This window comes from Moschus berezovskii, chromosome 11 (genome assembly GCF_049115385.1).
Source record: "Moschus berezovskii isolate FMDL1 chromosome 11, NW_MosBer_1.0, whole genome shotgun sequence".
Lineage (NCBI taxonomy): Eukaryota > Metazoa > Chordata > Mammalia > Artiodactyla > Moschidae > Moschus > Moschus berezovskii.
This window is the reverse complement of record NC_142470.1, coordinates 23923910-23943636: the sequence shown is the minus strand read 5'-3', so window position 1 is coordinate 23943636 and position 19727 is coordinate 23923910. Positions and strand designations below refer to the sequence as shown.

The 19727-nt window shown below is 38.7% G+C and overlaps 1 protein-coding gene across 2 annotated transcripts in view; it reads left to right on the top strand.

Moving 5' to 3' along the window:
• Positions 1–19727, top strand: part of NBAS (NBAS subunit of NRZ tethering complex) — a 339714-nt gene that overhangs the window by 135627 nt on the left and 184360 nt on the right. For both annotated transcript variants that reach the window (XM_055400475.2, XM_088841199.1), the window contains exons 24-27: positions 3904–4089; positions 4681–4854; positions 9427–9560; positions 18815–18877. In XM_055400475.2, the coding sequence (XP_055256450.2) occupies positions 3904–4089; positions 4681–4854; positions 9427–9560; positions 18815–18877 (557 nt within the window). The remainder of the gene's footprint in view (positions 1–3903; positions 4090–4680; positions 4855–9426; positions 9561–18814; positions 18878–19727) is intronic.

Genomic DNA, 19727 nt, shown 5'->3' with positions numbered 1-19727 from the left:
ATCCCCCCACTCATTCACTAGTTATCTCTGTTATTAACATCTTTCATTCGAGTGATATGTTACAATTGATGAACCAAGATGTCTTGGTGGGCAGGTGGAGAAATACAGTGGTACATCCACACAGTGAAATATTACTCAGCTCTAAAAGAGAGGTGAGCAATCAAGTCATGAAAAGCAATGGAGAAATCTAAAATGCATATTCCTGAGTTAAAGAAGCCAGTCTGAAAAGGCTACATACTGTTTGATACCGGTTGTGCGACATTCTGGAAAAGGCAAAACGATGGAGGCAGTAAAAAGTTCAATGCTTGCCAGAGGTTGGTGGCGGAGGGATGAATAGACAACACACAGAAGATTTTCAAGGCAGTGAAAATGTTCTCTTTGGTACCATAATGATGGGTACCTGTCATCCATTTGTCCAAATCCACAGAAAGGAAACACAAAGGGTGAACCCTCACATAAGTGGTGAACGCTGAGTGATAATGGTGTGTGAGTATAGGTTCATCAACTGTAACAAAGGCGCTTCCATGGTGGGGAATATTGGCAATGCAGGAAGCTGCGTATGTGTGAGGTCAGGGTGAATGTGGGCTCTCTCTGTACTTCCTGCTCAGTTTTGCTGTCAACCTACAACTGCTCTAAAACATGAAGTCTATTAAAAACAAAAGTGGAAAAAAATAGCACTTTCTGAAATATGAAATTTTGAAATCTAATTGTAATTTCTAGACCTCTTGATTTCTGTTTTAGTGATTAAGAATAATTATAAAGAGAGGAAAGTGACTTGGTGATGCTTTATTTAGTTGGCTGTATACTTTCTTTCATCGCTCTTAGTTATTTAGAAACGCTCATAATTGAGATACTGTTCTTTAGCTTTGTTTTATGTATCGACATTTCATGTGGTTTATGCTAGAATCGAAGTGGTATCTGACACAGTTTCATCTTTTTCATTTTTAGAGATTTAATTGATGTAGGGCTACTTCTTCCGTTGTGCCTGTGTGGCTTTTGAAAGCTTGTTGGTTTATGAAGATGTGTACATTTAGTGGTGACATTTATCTAGTAAGGGCTTGGGGTATGTGGTATAATTATGTAAGTTTTAGTAGATCCTGCTTTAAGGTGTCAATAATTTGATTTTCAAACATTTTTACTTGGGTAAGTATTTTGGAAAGCAGCCGATTCAGAGTTGATATTAGAAACCCAGATCTGGATCACAAAATGGGTTAGTTTCAGATTGCTGATGTGCTGCATGTTCAAGCACATCAAAATTGTGCTTGAGCAAAGTTGTGTTGTGTGCATCAGGTTTCTTCATACTTTCTGAGATTTTCTGAGTTTTTTTAAAAAATTGGTATACAGGTAGATGCGGCCTTTCTCACATTGAATGTACGTTTGTTGGGGTGTTGCCAGATCCCTTGTGTTTTGCCTTATGCCTTCTCTACAGGTAGCTTTCCCCCTTACGTTTATTTGCACCACAGTTTTCAGTTGAACATGTAGTTCTTCTTCTTTTTTTAACCTCCTTATCTGTCAACTCCTGAGTCTTAGCAGGGCTTTGGGTGGATCTGTAATACTGCTTGGAGTTCTTTCTTTGCACTGTGACTGTTCCCTCTCCCTCCTTTTTGCTCTTTTCTCTCACCAATGCATCCCTCATTATTTTCAGCAGTGACTGCTTTGTATTTCATGGAGAAAGCTGAGGTGTCATTTCCATTTGCCCGGCTCTTGCCAGCTTTCTCAGAGGAAGAGGTCCCTCTTCTTTCACTCACTGGAACTGCTTTCCTCCCCTGTCCCCTAGGTTCCACACTCCCCACTCGCTGCTCAGGCTTGTGCCAGCGTTCGTCTTCTCTCTCTGTCCTCTTATCTTCGACCTCTGGTCTATTACCCACTTTCTCCCCCGGACGTTTTTTGAACATAAGGTTCAAGTCATTACTATTTTGTGTGTATATATTCTTCGTGGCTTCTGTTTTAGCTGTCTTCTTTCCATCCCAGCCCAACTCAGACACAGCCACTCTGCTCCTGGTAATCACTTTCTCAGTGTTTGCTCCTCATTTCCCTGGTGTTGGCTGCTCCTGCCACTCCATGGAAATACCATCAGTAAGGGCCCCTGTTAGCCTTTCAATGGCAGGTCCCCTTCATTTGTTGTTTAACAGTATTGTCCTTTGATACCACTGCCCCTTCTTCCCTGCATTGTCCTCCCCTGAGGCTTCTGTGATATCATTTCACTCTCTCCTATGACTTTGTATGAGCCATTCACAATCCTCTCCTCCATGTGGCTCAGGATCTTTGACTTGTCCCTTAAATATTGCTGTCCCCTGGGTCTATTCTTGTCACTAGTGGAGAGTCTTCTGATGCTAGTAATCGCTGTTCTCCTAACTAGTTTTCTTATTTCGGTCCAGTCCATTTCTAGTTCATTCATATTTCATTTGTCATTAATTCAGTAAACACTTACTCAATATTCTTTCCAGAATATAGGCCTGTTTATGACATGCCTCAGTCAAAAATCCTTTGGATTTGCATTTCAAGGTAAACCGCAAACTCCGTAGCTTCACAAGTGATGTTCTTTTTTATACGACTCTTCGCAGCTACTCTAGCCCTGTTTTTCATCCCTTCACTTCATACCTTTTCTTTTTTTTTTTTTCGGTTTATGAAACTGACTGTGCTTCCGCAACACTCATGCATCTCTCCCTTTCATGCTGTTCTCCTGTCCTTCTTTCTTCACTACTAATATCCACTGATTCTTTAAAACTCATTTTAAGTGGTCTCTCCTCTGGGAGGCTTCATGACTCTCAGGTTGGGCTGCATGCCGTCTTCTTTGAGATCCCAGACACCCTCGCCCCACTTCAGTCGTTAATTTACCAGATTGTGTTTCCCTGTGAGATGGAGATATCTTTGAAAGAAGAGACCTCGTCTTACTCAGTTTTATGTTCCTAACATTTAGAATGGTACTCAGTTCCTAGGAGGTCCTTAGGAAATAATCGTTATCCTAGGAGTAAAGGAGTAAGTAAGGAGCAGTATAAGGTACTGTGTGTTAAGGCAGCATTAGATGATTTTGCTGTCAATGAGAATATGTCATTTAATAAATCTGATTAGGTGATAGGAGTGAAATTGCTGTATGTTGAGCATCTATAGGAAAATTGTTCTTTGTTTTGCTCTAAGAAAGTCTAAATAGTTGTATAGAGACAGATAAAGTGTCTCCCAGAGTTAGTCATTCATCAAGTATTTATTGAATGTCATCTATATGGGTGGCATTGTGAAAGAAGAGGTACTAAACAGGAATATGGAAGCAAAATGTTCTTTTGGGGGCAGAATGGTCTAATGAACACAGATTAATTTCACATTATCACGAATTGGTGGTGGTTTAGTCACTACGTTGTATCTGACTCTTGTGACTCCATGGACTGTAGCCTGCCAGGCTCCCTTGTACGTGGGATTTCCCAGGCAAGAATACTGAAGTGGGTTGTCATTTCCTTCTCCAGGGAGTCTTCCCCACCCAGGGATCAAACCTACATCTCCTGCAGGCAGATTCTTTACCACTGAGCCACCAGGGGAAGTGCATTATCACTTATTATTAATAGCTATGGTCCCCACACCCCCCAAGCTTGTTAATGTTTTGAGAACTAAGTAGGCAAATACATGTAAAACAGCTCTGAAAGCTGTAATGCTCTATGAATTGAAGATGATTGTCTTTTATTTTTATTTTCGGTATTTCTTGCAGATTATTTGATTCTTTTGAGGCAGTTTGGTGCTGGTATATTTTGTAAAGAAGTCTAATGTTTTTGCACTAAATAAGAATATTAGTGATAATGTGATTTTATATAAAATGACCGTAAAAGTTAGATTCTATACTGGAGCTTTTACTTTAGAAAATATGTGAAAGAAAGACATAATACTCAGAGACTTACTGTTTGCTTTCCCTTTTAGGTTGACTGTGCATTGTCACTTATTCGACTTGGAATGGAGCGGAATATTCCTGGCTTGCTGATTCTCTGTGATAATTTGGTTACTCTGGAAGCATTGGTTTATGAAGCTGGGTGTGATTTAACCCTAACCTTGAAAGAACTGCAGCAGATGAAAGACATTGAAAAACTAAGATTATTGATGGATAGTGTAGGTTTGATTTTAAAAGCTTCTTTTTAAGGGTTCCCTATGTACTTTGATGAATGTGTATGTCAAAGCCAAAAGATGTAGTAGCCTTCAAACCAGAGAACTTAGTCAATAAAGGAAGGCATCTTGACTTAAAAAAAAAAGTTAAATTTTATGAATAAATTCCTGAAGGCATCCAAAAACTTTTTGGCTGGCTTTGTACCTTCTTTGCCCTTCATTCATGCTTATCTATAAATGACTGTCCCCCTTCCCCCCGCAGCCAGGCATATTTAAATTAGCTGTCATTCTAGCAATCATGTTTCTAAATCTGTCATTATGCTGGGCTGAGGCTGTGAGGGCCTTCTAATGTGTTCATGGCACTAAGGAGATGGGCTTCAGTGCTCTTACTGTTGGCTCTGCCAGCCCCAGGCAGCAGGTGATTCTCCTGCTGCCTCTTGGGTCCTTATGAGGCATGAACTGGAGTGTCTGTTTGAGAAAGTGTTGACTTTCATTGTTTGTGGGTCTGGTTATCTTTGATCTTTATGACTTGTCTGTTACTACCAGGTGTTAATATTTAACTTAATGTGTGTGTGTTTTGGTGAAATGCATTTTCAGTGTTCTGAGGACAAGTATGTGATGAGTGCCTACCAGTGGATGGTTCCCTTTCTTCATCGCTGTGAGAAGCAGTCTCCTGGAGTGGCTAATGAGCTGCTAAAGGAATATTTAGTAACTCTAGCAAAAGGGGACTTAAAGTTACCCCTGAAGGTATTTCAGCATTCCAAGCCTGATGTAAGTAGAAACGTCTTCAGAATCTCTGTACATTTTCCCCTTAAGAATTATGTTTTATTTACAAAATTTATAATACTTGGCTTTGCAAGTAATTTCTCTTCAAATCAGAAGTGGTTGTCATTTTATTCTTTAAAAGTGTTTTGTAAATTGAGTCCAAAAATATTTTGAAAGTTCATCAAATGATGTTTATCTTGATTGATATACTTGAAGTGTATTGACTTTCTACTACATTGTGGAAAAGGCAGTACCAAAAAGTCTTAATAGTTGAAAGATAATGAATTCTTACCATAGGCAGGCACTTTTCAAGTATTAACTTATTTAATCTTTATAAAAATCCTAGGAGGTAGATATGTTTATTATATTAATATTACAGGGAAAGAAAATCATGATATAGAGTGGTTAGGCAGTTTCCCAAGGTCAAGGTAAGGAGAGGAACTTAGGTTTGAACATAAATTTTCTAATTTCCCAGCTATGTTCTTAACCATTGTGCTTTACTGTAATACCAATAGAAGAAGAAAAGATTTCTTCCCTTGAAGACCTTCAAAATATTTATTAAGTTCTTTAGGATCTCATAAGAAGATCTTTTGATTATTCTAAATAACTCTTACGTTTGCTTAAGACTGATCTACCTGTCTGTCTATCTGTGTATCTATCTTTCTATAGGGTTCACATACTTGTTCAGATTCACTGGTATTAAGTTGTTTTCTTAAACTGAGGCATACTTTTGCATATAAATAACCTCTTAATTTAGCCATGAATAAAATATGCTGTTTCAAGGGATTAGTGGCTCCCTTTCCATTGGAGGGACTCAAGCAGAATGGCATAGTCCTTTGAGACACTAACTTTGTAGTGAGAGTTAAAGCCTCAGGTTGTGGTTTGAGCAGAAGCCCTTGAGGGCCTCCTCCAGTCCTAAATTCTAATTGGATGTTCTTCTTGTACTGCCTTTGTTAGCAATCTGAAGTCCTCTAAGGTGTATGGTCATAGACCAGTGTAATAAAGACAGAAAGGAAAGCATTGCTTACTTAAGCTCACACAGTTTTTGGTTTCTGGAAGGGTGGTTTGTCAGAAATGTCTCTGTTTATTGACTATTTAAAGTTTCCCGTCTTCTCATAAGCACCTTCCACTTAGTATTCTGATTTTCGGTTTGGGGTGGTTTACTGTGAGCCAAGGGTGGGTTGCTTATGACTGCAGAATGCTATGTAAGAAGCAGGATGGATTGAATATGAATGTTTTATGAGGAAGAAAGAAATGACTTTAAATTCTTTCCAGTAATCTTGTTTGTGATCCTTCTTCTTTACAGAGTCTTGTAAATCCTTTGTATATAGTCAGCTTTTTGTTGTTTTTACTTGGCAATTTAGCATCTGCCTTTTGAATAAAACATATAGCTATTTGTTTTTGTTGAAATTTGTCAACATCAAAGCAGAGAACAATGGTAGTTGCTGGGGCTCTTCCTTTCCAAACTGCTGTCTCTGTTTCTATCGGTGCTGTCTTTCTGCAATGCAAATTTGATCATGTCATGATCTATGCACAGTCTCTGGTGACCTGCCATTGTCTGCAGGGCAAATGTTGGGCTGTGGTACATGGTGTAGAAAGTTCTTTGGGGTCTACTTTTAGTCTGCCTTTTCAGCCTCATATCCCTCCTTGAAGGCACTTGTATACTCACACTGCTCACCTTTTCACTCTGTCAGGTTCTTTCATGCCTTTTTATGTTCTCTGAGGATGTTTCCTTTGCTTGGGATAATTAAGCCCCTTTCCATCACTTCGAGCTTCCCCAGTGACTCAGACAGTAAAGAATCCGTCTGCAATGCAGGAGACCTGGGTACAGTCCCTGGGATGGGAAGATCACCTGGAGGAGAGCATGGCACCCCTCTCCAGTATTCTTGCCTGGAGAATCCCATGGACAGGGGAGCCTGGCGGGCTATAGGCCATGGGGTCACAAAGAGTCAAGCACAACTAAGTGAGTAACACTTTCTCTTCTTTTCATTATAAAACCTTCCTATCAGTCAAGATCCTGTTGTCATTTATCCAATGATTCTGATGGAAAATCAGTGTTATGTACAAGTAATTTCCACTCTTGTTTTGCTGTGCCCACCTTTCTCATATGGGGATTGAGCTATTTCAGGTTTCAAAAAGACTGCCATATTTCCAGTTCTCCAGTACTCATAGGGTGTGATCCTTTGGGGTCCAGAGTAGAAGCACTGGATACTTGTTGGCCTTTCTCCTTGAACATCCGAGACTATATCCCAGCAGTGGGGGCACAGGAGATTGTCTGTTTAACGTTGTAAACTCTCAGCTGCAGTTTCCTGCTGGCCTTGGACTCACACTCCTTAGGAAGTTGAAAAGTGCCTCTGGGACTGTGCTGTTCCGTATGGTAGCCACTAGCCATGTATGGTTATGTAAATTAAAACGGAAAACTCAGTTACTCAGTCCCACTAGTTTTTTGTGCTATTTGCAGTATTTTATAATTACAAACCAAGCTACAATGTCCATATTTATTTTGTGTTGTTGGCATATATATATCTTCAGGGTATATTCCAACAAGGAGATCCTGGGCTCTAAGGGCTGGGTTGTGTTGGTATTACTGCATTTCTTTTCAGGTAGGTTGTTCCGATTTACATTTCCACCAGCAATGTATGAGCATGGCTCTTTCTCCACAACATTGCAGACAGAATATGTCGTCATATTAAAAAATTTTTTGCCACCACGATGGGTGAAAAACGTCATTTCAGTGTTTTAATTTGTACTTCTCTGAATATGTGTGAACTTGATAATTTTTTCTTGTGCTTGACAGGCATTGTCATTTTTGTGAATTGTCCATTCCTACCTTTTTTCTGTTGCTCAGTCTTTTTTCTAATTTTCACTTGGATTTTTGTCTCTTTGTGCCTTAACTTTTAGAAATTCATGTGTATTAGTGTAATTAGTTATTTTTCTGTGGCTTCTGGTGTGAATATTTCACCTATTTGGTAGGTTATCTTTTGACTTTGTTTATGGTATATTACGTCATGCAAATTTTTTACAGTTCCCTTTATGTAAAATAGGAATAACACCAGTACTGACTTTACAGGATTGTTTTGAGGATTTGTGAATTAATGCACATAAGGCACTTAGAAACATTACCTGGCACACAGTAGTGCTTCCCTGGTGGCTCAGATGATAAAGAATCTGCCCACAATGCGGGAGACCTGGGTTTCAGTCCGTGGGTTGGGAAGATTATTTGGAGGAGGGCATGGCAACCCACTCCTGTATTCTGACCTAGAGAATTCCATGGACAGAGGAGCCTCGCGGGCTACCTCCATGGGGTCGCAAAGAGTCAGACATGACTGAACGACTAAGCATAGCACAGGCACACAATAAGAAAAGTTAGCTGCTTTCGTTAATTTTTACTGATGCTTTTATTGTGCCCTGCGTTGCCCCTATTTCACCAGTTTGTCACTTTGCAACCTTAGGTAACCTACTCTTTGTCAAATGTTGATGTCAAATTAATGATCTATTTTGTAATACCTTGAAGCAGTATATATATATATAAATCCTGTAGCCCAACTACTTTAGAAAACTTTACTTCCCTGGTAACCTCATTGTTTCTTCTTTCCATCCTTTTCTTCTATTCATCTGTTGATGTGATTTTTCTACTGAGAAAATACCCTTTTGTGGCAGCTTCTCTTCATCACTTTGCTGTTTTTTTTTTTTTTTTTTGTGAGTTTCTACTAAAATGTTGAAAAGCAGTAGATCTTTATTATGGAAATCATCTTATTTTGTTGTTGTAAAGGGCTCTAAGAAAATACTTTTCAGACTTCTGTTTTGGAGGCAATAATATAAGCATTTTACTTGTATTAATTTATTTAATTCTCACACAGTGCTATTAGGAAGATGTTAATATCCCAGTTTTACAGATGAGAAAGGGCTTCCCTTGTGGCTCAGATGGTAAAGAATCTGCCTGAAATACAAAACAAGGCACAAATCTGTTACTTCTGTATCCCAGAAAATAAGAATGGCCCTTGCCCTTTGTGGCTTGCATTGGGAAAGTGACCATCTTTCTGCATTAGAAATATGGAGTATGTTTCGGGATATAAATATTACCGCATTATAATGTGACTTCTTTTGAATAAAATGTCAATACTGTTGAGTTAAATGACTAATACTTAATGCATACTGAAAAATAGCAGGTTTGAACATCTCTGAATATTAGTTAAGGAATTTTTTGTATTTTTTAAAATTGAAACATAAAATTTGGCTTTAGGGTTAGAAATGTTGTTTTTAATGAATTGCCTTTTTAATTCACTATGTTTCCTCTGTTTACTTTATCTTGAATGGGTCATAAATTGAAGAATCTGTTTTCAGCAGATGCAAGGCTTATCGGTACAAATTGTCTTTTCTCGCTGATTCTGTAATTAAAATGCAATTTCATTTAGAGTTATTAAAGACCCCAAAAGTCTGTAAGCTAAAAAAAGCCAAGATTTGTTTCTGCAGCTGATTAATTGCACTATTTAATATTCTATTGACAGTGGTACTGGTATATGGCAAAGCTGAATGTAAATCTATTGACATTTCACACAACATGCTTTATTTCTCTAGTTGCAGCAAAAAATCATTCCTGATCAGGACCAACTAATGGCAGTAGCACTAGAATGCATCTATAGCTGTGAACGAAATGACCAGCTTGCTCTTTGCTATGACATGTTAGAATGCCTACCACAAAGAGGATATGGGTAAGCATCCACAGTGGGCCCTTTTTGTGGTTGTGTCTTTTTACTCTAACGGTTAAAATGAAAATGTTGCCTCTCTGAATGTTCCTTATAGAGAATTTGGGGAGTATAAAATAAATAAAGAAGAAAATGACATCATGTGCAAACCTGTTGCCTCAAGATAAACACTTTTCTAATAGTCTATGAGAAGTCACTATAATTTTGTCAACCTTGATAATTATCCTTTAGAAGATAAACAATATCACTATCACCACAACAAGAAACACTTTAAGTGGATAGACAATAATGTGTCTTTGTTTTAAATTGTGTTTCTATTTAATCTTTTCCCATAGTTTTGGGCTAGCTGTATTTCTTCTATGAATTGTTTGTTCTTGGCCCTTGCCCTGAATAAAACTTTTAAGTAATAATGTGTGGATATACATAACTCATTTTCTTTACATCTTAAATCTTTATTGAGATATAATTAGCATTCAGCACCATGTAAGTTTAAGATTTAAGCATTATGACTTACATATGTTGTGAAATGATTACCACATTTAAAATAAAAGCTTTTTCCTCATGATGAGAACTTTTAGGATTTACTCTGTTAGCAACTTTACTAGTGTGTGAGATGAGTGCAATTGTGCGGTAGTTTGAACATTCATTGGCATTGCCTTTCTTTGGGATTGGAATGAAGACTGACCTTTTCCAGTCCTGTGGCCACTGCTGAGTTTTCCAAATTTGCTGGCATATTGACCTGCCTCTTGAGAAACCTGTATGCAGGTCAGGAAGCAACAGTCAGAACTGTACATGGAACAACAGACTGGTTCCATATAGGAAAAGGAATACGTCAAGGTTGTATATTGTCACCTTGCTTATTTAACTTATATGCAGAGTACATCACGAGGAACGCTGGTCTGGAAGAAGCACAAGCTGGAATCAAGATTGCTGGGAGAAATATCAATAACCTCAGATATGCAAATGACACCACCCTTATGGCAGAAAGTGAAGAGGAACTAAAAAGCCTCTTGATGAAGGTGAAAGAGGAGAGTAAAAAGATTGGCTTGAAGCTCAACATTCAGAAAACAAAGATCATGGCATCTGGTCCCATCACTTCATGGGAAATAGATGGAAAAACAGCGGAAACAGTGTCAGACTTTATTTTTTTGGGCTCCAAAATCACTTCAGATGCTTACTCCTTGGAAGGAAAGTTATGACCAACCTTGATAGTATATTAAAAAGCAGAGACATTACTTTGCCAACCAAGGTCTGTCTAGTCAAGGCTATGGTTTTTCCCGTGGTCATGTATGGATGTGAGAGTTGGACTGTGAAGAAAGCTGATCGCCGAAGAATTGATGCTTTTGAACTGTGGTGCTGGAGAAGACTCTTGAGAGTCCCTTGGACTGCAAGGAGATCCCACCAGTCCATTCTAAAGGAGCTCAATCCTGGGTGTTCATTGGAAGGACTGATGCTAAAGCTGAAACTGCAATACTTTGGCCATCTCATGCAACGAGTTGACTCACTGGAAAAGACTCTGATGCTAGGAAAGGTTGGGGATGGGAGGAGAAGGGAATGACAGAGAATGAGATGGCTGGATGGCATCACCGACTCTGTGGACATGAGTTTGAGTGAACTCCGGGAGTTGGTGATGGACAGGGAGGCCTGGAGTGCTGTGATTCATGGGGTCGCGGAGAGTCGGACACGACTGAGTGACTGAACTGAACTGAACTGTTAGCAACTTTCCAATACAACATACTTCAGTGTTAACTATAGTCATCATATTACATCCCCAGTACTTATTTATCTTATAACTGAGAGTTTGTACCTTTTGACCGCCTTTATTCAGTTCCCTTTGTGGTAACCACAAATCTGACCTCTGTTTTGGTTGTGTTTTTTTGTATGATACCTCCTATAAGGGGGATCATACAGTGTTTGTTTTTCTTTGTCCAACATATTTCACTTTGCATAAAGCCCTCAAGGTCCTTCCGTGTTGGCATAAATGGGTGACTTCCTTCTTTTTTATGGCTGAATAGTATTCTATCATGTGTGTGTATATCATATTTTCTTTATTCTTTCCCTTTATCCTTTGATGGGTACTTAGATTGTTTCAGTATTTTGGAAATTGTAAAAAATGCCACAATGAACACGGGGTACAAATATCTCTTTGATACAGTGATTGGTTTTATTCAGATATATAACCAGAAGTAGAATTGCTAGATCATATGGTAGTGCTATTTTTAATTTTTTGAGGAATGAATATACATAATTTTTAACTGGGCTTATGTTTAAGTAGAAATTTACATAGCATTCTTTTGGATCATTTCAGTTCAGTTCAGTCGCTCAGTCATGTCCGACTCTTTGCGACCCCATGAATCACAGCACGCCTGGCCTCCCTGTCCATCACCAACTCCTGGAGTATGCAAATTGGATTTATATTTTCTCTTTGAAAGTCACACAACAATCATTCCTTTAAGTATACTTTTAAAATGTAGTATATGTTATAAATTTCATATCTAGAGAAGTTAATAAAAGCACACGGAAAAGCACTAAATGAAAGATTAGTGGGCCTGTCTCTATGCCTTTGTGATGACAGCTGAGTCACTTCTGTGGTCATCAGTTTCCTCATTTGCAGAATCAGCTATTTAGACAAGAAGTCCTCCTCATGCTCTGTTTCTTTTTCTCCCATCTCTTTCTTTTTTGCTGTCTTTTCTTTTCCTATTTGAGTTTGTGTGTGTGTGTGTGTGTGATGAATGATAACAGTCACTGATTTTGCACCCCATTGTGAAATAATTGTTTCATGTAATCTCTAGTTCAGTTCAGTCACTCAGTCGTGTCTGACTCTTTGTGACCCTATGGACTGCCGCCTGTCAGGCTTCCCTGTCCATCACCAACTCCTGGAGCCTACTCAAACTCATGTTCCTTGCGACGGTGATGTCATCCAACCATCTCTTCCTCTGTTGTTCCCTTCTCGTCCTGCCTTCAGTCTTTCCCAGCATCAGGGTCTTTTCCAGTGAGTCGGTTCTTCGCATCAGGTGGACAAAGTATTGGTGCTTCAGCTTCAGCATCAGTCCTTCCAATGAATATTCAGGACTGATTTCCTATAGGATTGACTGGTTGGATCTCCTTGCAGTCCAAGGGACTCTCAAGAGTCTTCTCTAACACCACAGTTCAAAAGCATCAATTCTTTGGTGCTCAGCTTTCTTTATAGTCCAACTCTCACATCCATACATGACCACTGGAAAAACCATAGCTTTGACTAGATGGACCTTTGTTGGTAAAGTAACGTCTCTGCTTTTTAATATGCTGTCTAGGTTGATCACAGCTTTTCTTCCAAGGAGTAAAAGTCTTTTAATTTCGTGGCTGCAGTCACTATCTGCAGTGATTTTGGAGCCCAAAATAAGTTTCTCACTGTTTCCATTATTTCCCCATCTATTTGCCATGAAATGGTGGGATTGGATGCCATGATCTTTGTTTTCTGAGTGTTGAGTTGTAAGCCAACTTTTTCACTCTTCTCTTTCACTTTCATCAAGAGGCTCTATAGTTCTTCACTTTTTGCCATAAAGCAGAAAGTCTGGTGTCATCTTTAATAGTACTGAAATCACGTGAAAAATTGATGGGGAAGGAATAATCATCCCTGGTGGCTCAGAGGTTAAAGCATCTGCCTCCAGTGCGGGAGACCCGGGTTCGTTCCCTGGGTTGGGAAGATCCCCTGGAGAAGGAAATGGTAACCCACTCCAGTATTCTTGCCTGGAGAATCCCATGGATGGAGAAGCCTGGTAGGCTACAGTCCACGGGTCGCAAGGAGTCGGACACGACTGAGCGACTGAACGGAATGGAACAAAGTGTCACCTTTAGCAGATATTTTTAACTTTTTTCGTAATTTCATAAGGGAAATTTAATTTTATAAAGTTCAAGTCTGACTGTTGTCACGTTTGATCAAGTTATCAGAAATGGCATCACTTAGAGTCAGATACCCTAGCAGTATGTCCCTCCTCGTGAGAAGCAGTATGAAGTAAAATTATTTACCCTGAATCTAATCAGTACTTTAAGCTGGACTTCTAGTTACAGTAAATATAGGGAATAGGAGAACAAGTTAAATAACACCTTGAAGAGAAAACCAGATAAATACAGACTGAGATATTCTAGAGGTCAGGTTGTCTTCAGTTTGAAAAGTCCGTGTCATGAATAAAAACAGATTGGTGGGGGTGTGGGGGAGCTATTCTGAAATTAAGGTGTCCAAAGGAACATAATCCCCTTCTAATCTTTAGCCATAAAATAATGTTATGTACTAGTTAAAATGAGGGTACTGGGAGACTTGTAATAGACAAGCAAGTGTGGGCCTCTCTCCTTCTCCATCCTTGGATACCTGTCTTCATTACAGATTATGTTTGTTTTTTTTTTTTTCACAACTTTGTCTGTGTCCTTTAAAATATACTCATATTGTTTGCTGATTTTCCAACTTCAGATGATTATTGAGTTTGTTTTATGGAAGCCTACCCTGCCCCCATACCTACTTCTCCTAACCATTTTCTCAGTGTAGTTAAAGAGGTTTTTTTTTTTATCATTGTGATTATGTATATACTGTTTACACAGAGCTAGTTATGATTGTATTTCCTTTTTATGCATTTTTTTCTTGGGTTGAATAGTTTCCTTATCATTGTTTCCATTTATTTCCCTCACTCTTCTAACAGAAATGTAAACCTCCTTTTCAAGGTCAAAAATACCTAGTAATCTTTTCTTTCTGTTTTCACACTCTCTCTTACTTTAGAGAAACGTCTTAGAATTGTCTTTTCTCTTCCTCTGATATGGATTAATTATTTACTCTGCGGTACATTGGTCATCTCTCCTCTGTTGTTATGTTGCATTTTTGGGGTTATTATCTTCTCCTTTCTTTAATTTTACTTATTCCCTCACTTTTATAGAACAGTCTTGAATAGCTTCTTGTCAAGTATCACATAGAGGTATTCTTATTTTAAGACTGTTCCATGTCAGAAAAATATCATAGTTTGCATCCTTACACTTGGAAGTCTTGGCTTGCATGGAAATCTGGGTCAGTGATCCTTTTGCTTATGAGTTTTGGAGGCATCATTGTTGGTGAGAAGTCCAAGGCCATTATATAGCTTTTTTTCTCCTGTTTTTAGACTCCTTCAGTACCTACCCATCGTCTCTAATGTTCTGAAATATCATAAGGATGTGTTTTATTGTGACTCTAGGTTTATCATTACATAGTGTGTTCCAGCCTGGAAACTCATGTCCTTCAGACTATTCTTTCTTCTATTTTTTCCTGTTATGTTTCTTTGATTAGTTTATTTGCATGCCCTTCTTTTTTTCATTTTTGCACATTTAAAATTTATTTACTGCCTTTTTTGTTATTATTTCCATACATTTTGATCTTTTGCTATATGGTCTGGGAGATTTCTGCAATTTTATCTTCTAATCCATATTTTGAATTTTAAAATTTGTCTTGGCTTTCTTAAATTCCAAGAAGTTTTCCTTATTCACTTTAAAACAAAATAATATCTTACTCTTTTTTCACAGATGCATAGACCCCATCTATACACCCTGCATTACTCTTACCCCACCATGATCTTTGATTTTTCATATTTTGTTTGTTTGCATCTCTGCTTTTACTGTGAGGTCCTTTCCTCCATGTCTAATGATTCTTGACCATCAATTTATATCTAATAAGTAATAATTCCTCTCTTATTGGATAATATTTGATTGTATGCCTTGTAACAAGCTGAAGGCTTTTCATTATAGGGGTCCATAGGAAATTGCCTTATTTGTGAGGAGCTAGATTGTCAGTCTTGTTTTAGTCTTGATTTCTGGAGGGTAGGGTAATCTTATATTCTGTCTATTGTGTTACAGAAATGTTGGGTGGTTTGTAGATCCTGATTGTTGATCTCTTTTCATTAAGAGTTGAAGTGCTGACCCCAAGAAGGAATCAAGGCAAATAGCCTTGCTCCTGGTAAAGCTAAATGGAGACTGTACTAGTGGTTAATACTTCCCTTCCTCAGTCCAGGTTTAGGGAATCTTCATATAGAAAGAATTGGAGAAGGAAATGGCAACCCACTCCAGTGTTCTTGCCTGGAGAATCCCAGGGACGTGGGAGCCTGGTGGGCTGCCATCTTTGGGGTCACACAGAGTCAGACACGACTGAAGTGACTTAGCAGCAGCAGCAGCATATAGAAAGAAAAGGTGTTATCACAGGGGGGAACTCAGCATCTGTTTATTACCGAAAACTGTACAGATGGGACCACAGACTCCTTCACATCTTTGGTGAAGAGCAGCAGGTCTACCTCTGGGAACCATGGGGTTCAGTAGGCAGCACAGGGCTGGTAATGTGGATTGTCTTAACAATTTTTTAGCACAATATCATTACCCATCATTTAAAAACCTCATCCCAGTGGATGTCAGAGTGTCTCAAGTCAAAGTGCTCTTCTCAAAGGGTGTCAAGAGATGCAGAACCCTTTCCTAACAAGCACCCCATAGGGCAGAAGTGTTGGGGAGATTCTTTTTACATGATCTTCAGGAATGACATGATGGTCCCTCTGCCTGCTTGATGCCCCATTGGTTGTCCTTGAATCATGTGGGTACAATCATTGACTTTCAACTGACATGTGCAATAAAAGTAAACATATTAGACTTTGTTCTTCAATCAGGTCAAAGAGGCATGAATATCAATGAGAGCTTATCTATCAACTTATAACCAGTAATTTGCCTACTTTGAGGATTGGATTTAGTCATCGTATCAACTGAATGATGATATTCAGAGAACTTTTTTTTTTTTTTAATGTAGACATTATAATGAGGGGGCTTCCCTTGTGGCTCAGCTGGCTGGAACGTGGAAGCAACCTAGATGCCCACTGACACATCATGAATGGATAAAGAAGTTGTGGTACATATACATAATGAAATATCACTCAGACATAGAAAGGAACACACTTGAGTCATTTCTGATGAGGTGGATGAACCTAGAACCTATTATACAGAGTGGAGTGAGTCAAAAAGAGAAAGATGAATGTCATATTCTAACACATATTTGGAATCTAGAAAAATGGTTCTGAAGAATTTATTTATAGGGCAGCAGTGGAGAAACATAGAGAATAGACTTATGGACATAGGGAGAGGGGAGGGGAGGAGAGGGTGAGATGTGTGGAAAGAGTAACATGGAAACTTACATGGAAACTTATATTATGGTATGTAAAATAGATAGCCAACAGGAATTGGCTGTATTGCTTAGGAAACTCAAACAGGGGCTCTGTATGAACCTAGAGGGGTCGGATGGGGAGGGAGATGGGAGGGAGATTCCAAAGGGAGGGGATACATGTATCCCTATGACTGATTCATGTTGAGGTTTGACAGAAAACAGCAAAATTCTGTAAAACAATTATCCTTCAATAAAAAAATAATAGAATCCACCCACAATGTGGGAGACCTGGGTTCGATCCCTGGGTTGGGAAGATCCCCTGGAGAAGGGAAAGGCTACCCACTCCAGTATTCTGGCCTGGAGAATTCTGTGGACTGTATAGTCCATGGGGTCACAAAGAGTTGAACACGACTGAGCAACTTTCAGTTTCACTATAATGAGGGGATGAGTATATTTGTTTTCAGAGAGTGTGTAGGCTAAGAAATGCCTTTTGTGTGTGTGTGTGAATGTGGCCAAAAGCTTTTTTCCAGCTTCAGATTAATGGTTTCTGATCTAACAGACTTAAAAAAATTTTTTTTTGGTAAACAGACATAAAAAGCATGATACTCTTCTGTTGTTCCATTTATTTCTTAATGATTGTATTTCATTATTGTAATTTTCTAATTTCAATTATAAATGAAGCTAGTATCAAAGCATAGGCCTTCAGAATATTTACTGTGGTTCTTTTTGCTCCTCGTGCCAAGTTTGTCAGTTTACATTCTCTTAGTGATTAGTTGTTTATTTTCAGTGATTAAATGGTTTTATTTACCAAATGGTTAACCATATATTTATTCACTATTTAGGATATTAGATTCTTGTGTGTCTTACCTAGACTGCACTTTCCACCTGGATGAAAAAATTCTTTAGTCATTATGTTCATGAATGTCATTCACAAAGGAAGAAGATTGTATTCTGAAAATCAATGACAAACATTGCGGAGCTGCAAAATGATAATTTAAGAATATTGTTTCTGAATGAGTGTGTTAATTGAAGTTAACTCTGACAAATGATCTTTTGTTTTTGAAGGACTTTAAGTGGAATATACCCTAATTTATCATTCCAGTCCAAGGCTGAAAACTTGGTTTAAAAAGATAGTATAATCTTTGTAAATTGCATAAAATAATTGCCACATAGGACAAATTGATAGTTTTAAAAATAGGGAGGTTTTGGTGTTCAAGGAAGGTCACTTTTAATTTTCCAAGTCCAGATGAGGTTTTTTCTTGGTTTTCTTATCAGATCATTGGTTGGAAGGCATCAGAGTGTGTCGGGTACAGTTGAGAGTTGTCGCTCCAAGGTTGGGACACAGAGTTGCAGAGGGTGGCTGGGGGCTTTAAGAGCAGTTGCTTGACTCTTCTGCCATATTCCTTTCACTTGCATGTGTCTTGTGCTGTACTAAATCTACCCTACCAGCCATGTTCTTATTAGATTATGATCTTTTTCATGGTAATGTTTCTCTTAGTCTCCCATCTAAATTTTTCCTGAGTTTGCTTGTTATCTCAACTCCCTGGTAGGAATTATCTATATGATGACTATGTACTTCTCCTTCACTTTAAAATATTACAATGGAGGCAGTGTGAATGATGAGATGTAAAAGACCCTTGGGTATATAGAATCCTAATGGACATGTTCTATGAGTCACAGGACCAGGACAAAGCCACTGTGCAGGCCCATGGCTCCTAATCTATTTTATTGTTAAAAAAAAAACAGAAATAAATGATAGCTTTATTCTTTCTCACTTCTTTAAAGAAAGACTATAGTTGATTTATAATTCTTTTTTGCTTTCATCAGAACTGAACTAAAAGTCTTTAGGAAAATAGTTGCCCATGTCTCACTAATCTTTAATAGAAAATATTGTTCTGTTCTAGTATTTTTTTGTCTTAATCTCTTTTGAGTTAGGAAAGATGCTGAATGAGTGTAGGTGATGAGACTGACATTTTACCTGGACAGTGTGATACCACTTTTATGTATTAACGTCCAAGGGAAACATCAGTTTTTCTGTTTTAATTTTTTTTTAAACTTGAACTTTGTATTTTAGGTGAAACGCTACTACTAACACCTAATTTTAATTCTTTTTTTCTTTATCCTTCAGTCAGAAAACAGAGGTCACCGCAGCGCTTCATGACATGGTAGACCAACTGGAGCGCATTCTCAGGTGAGAAAACTGGCAGTCTGGTTCTATGCTGCTTAAAGACATCTGTCCAAGAAATGTTACATTAAATGTGCCTGGTGGTCATTTCTACTTTGACTTCATATTTGTTTGATTCTCCTAGGAGTGAATGAATCTAATACTCGCTTATCTCAGCAGAATGCTACGATAGTGGAAATATGAACTTTGAAGACTAGTAGAAGTGTGTTCAAATCTAGGTGTTGTCACTTACTAGCAGTGTGATCTTTGAGCCTGTGGTTTTCTTAGCTGTTCAGTTCAGTTCAGTCACTCAGTCATGTCCAACTCTTTGCGACCCCATGAATCACAGCACGCCAGGCCTCCCTGTCCATCACCAGCTCCCGGAGTTCACTCAGACTCATGTCCATCGAGTCGGTGATGCCATCCAGCCATCTCATCCTCTGTCGTCCCCTTCTCCTCCCGCCCCTAATCCCTCCCAGCATCAGAGTCTTTTCCAGTGAGTCAACTCGTCGCATGAGGTAGCCAAAGTATTGGAGTTTCAGCTTTAGCATTAGTCCTTCCAATGAACACCCAGGATTGATCTCCTTTAGAATGGACTGGTTGGATCTCCTTGCAATCCAAGGGACTCTCAAGAGTCTTCTCCAACACCACAGTTCAAAAGCATCAATTCTTCGGCGCTCAGCTTTCTTCACAGTCCAACTCACATCCATTCATGACCACGGGAAGAACCATAGCCTTGACTAGACGGACCTTTGTTGGCAAAGTAATATCTCTGCTTTTTAATATGCTATCTAGGTTGGTCCTAACCTTCCTTCCAAGGAGTAAGCGTCTTTTAATTTCATGGCTGCAATCAGCATCCACAGTGATTTTGGAGCCC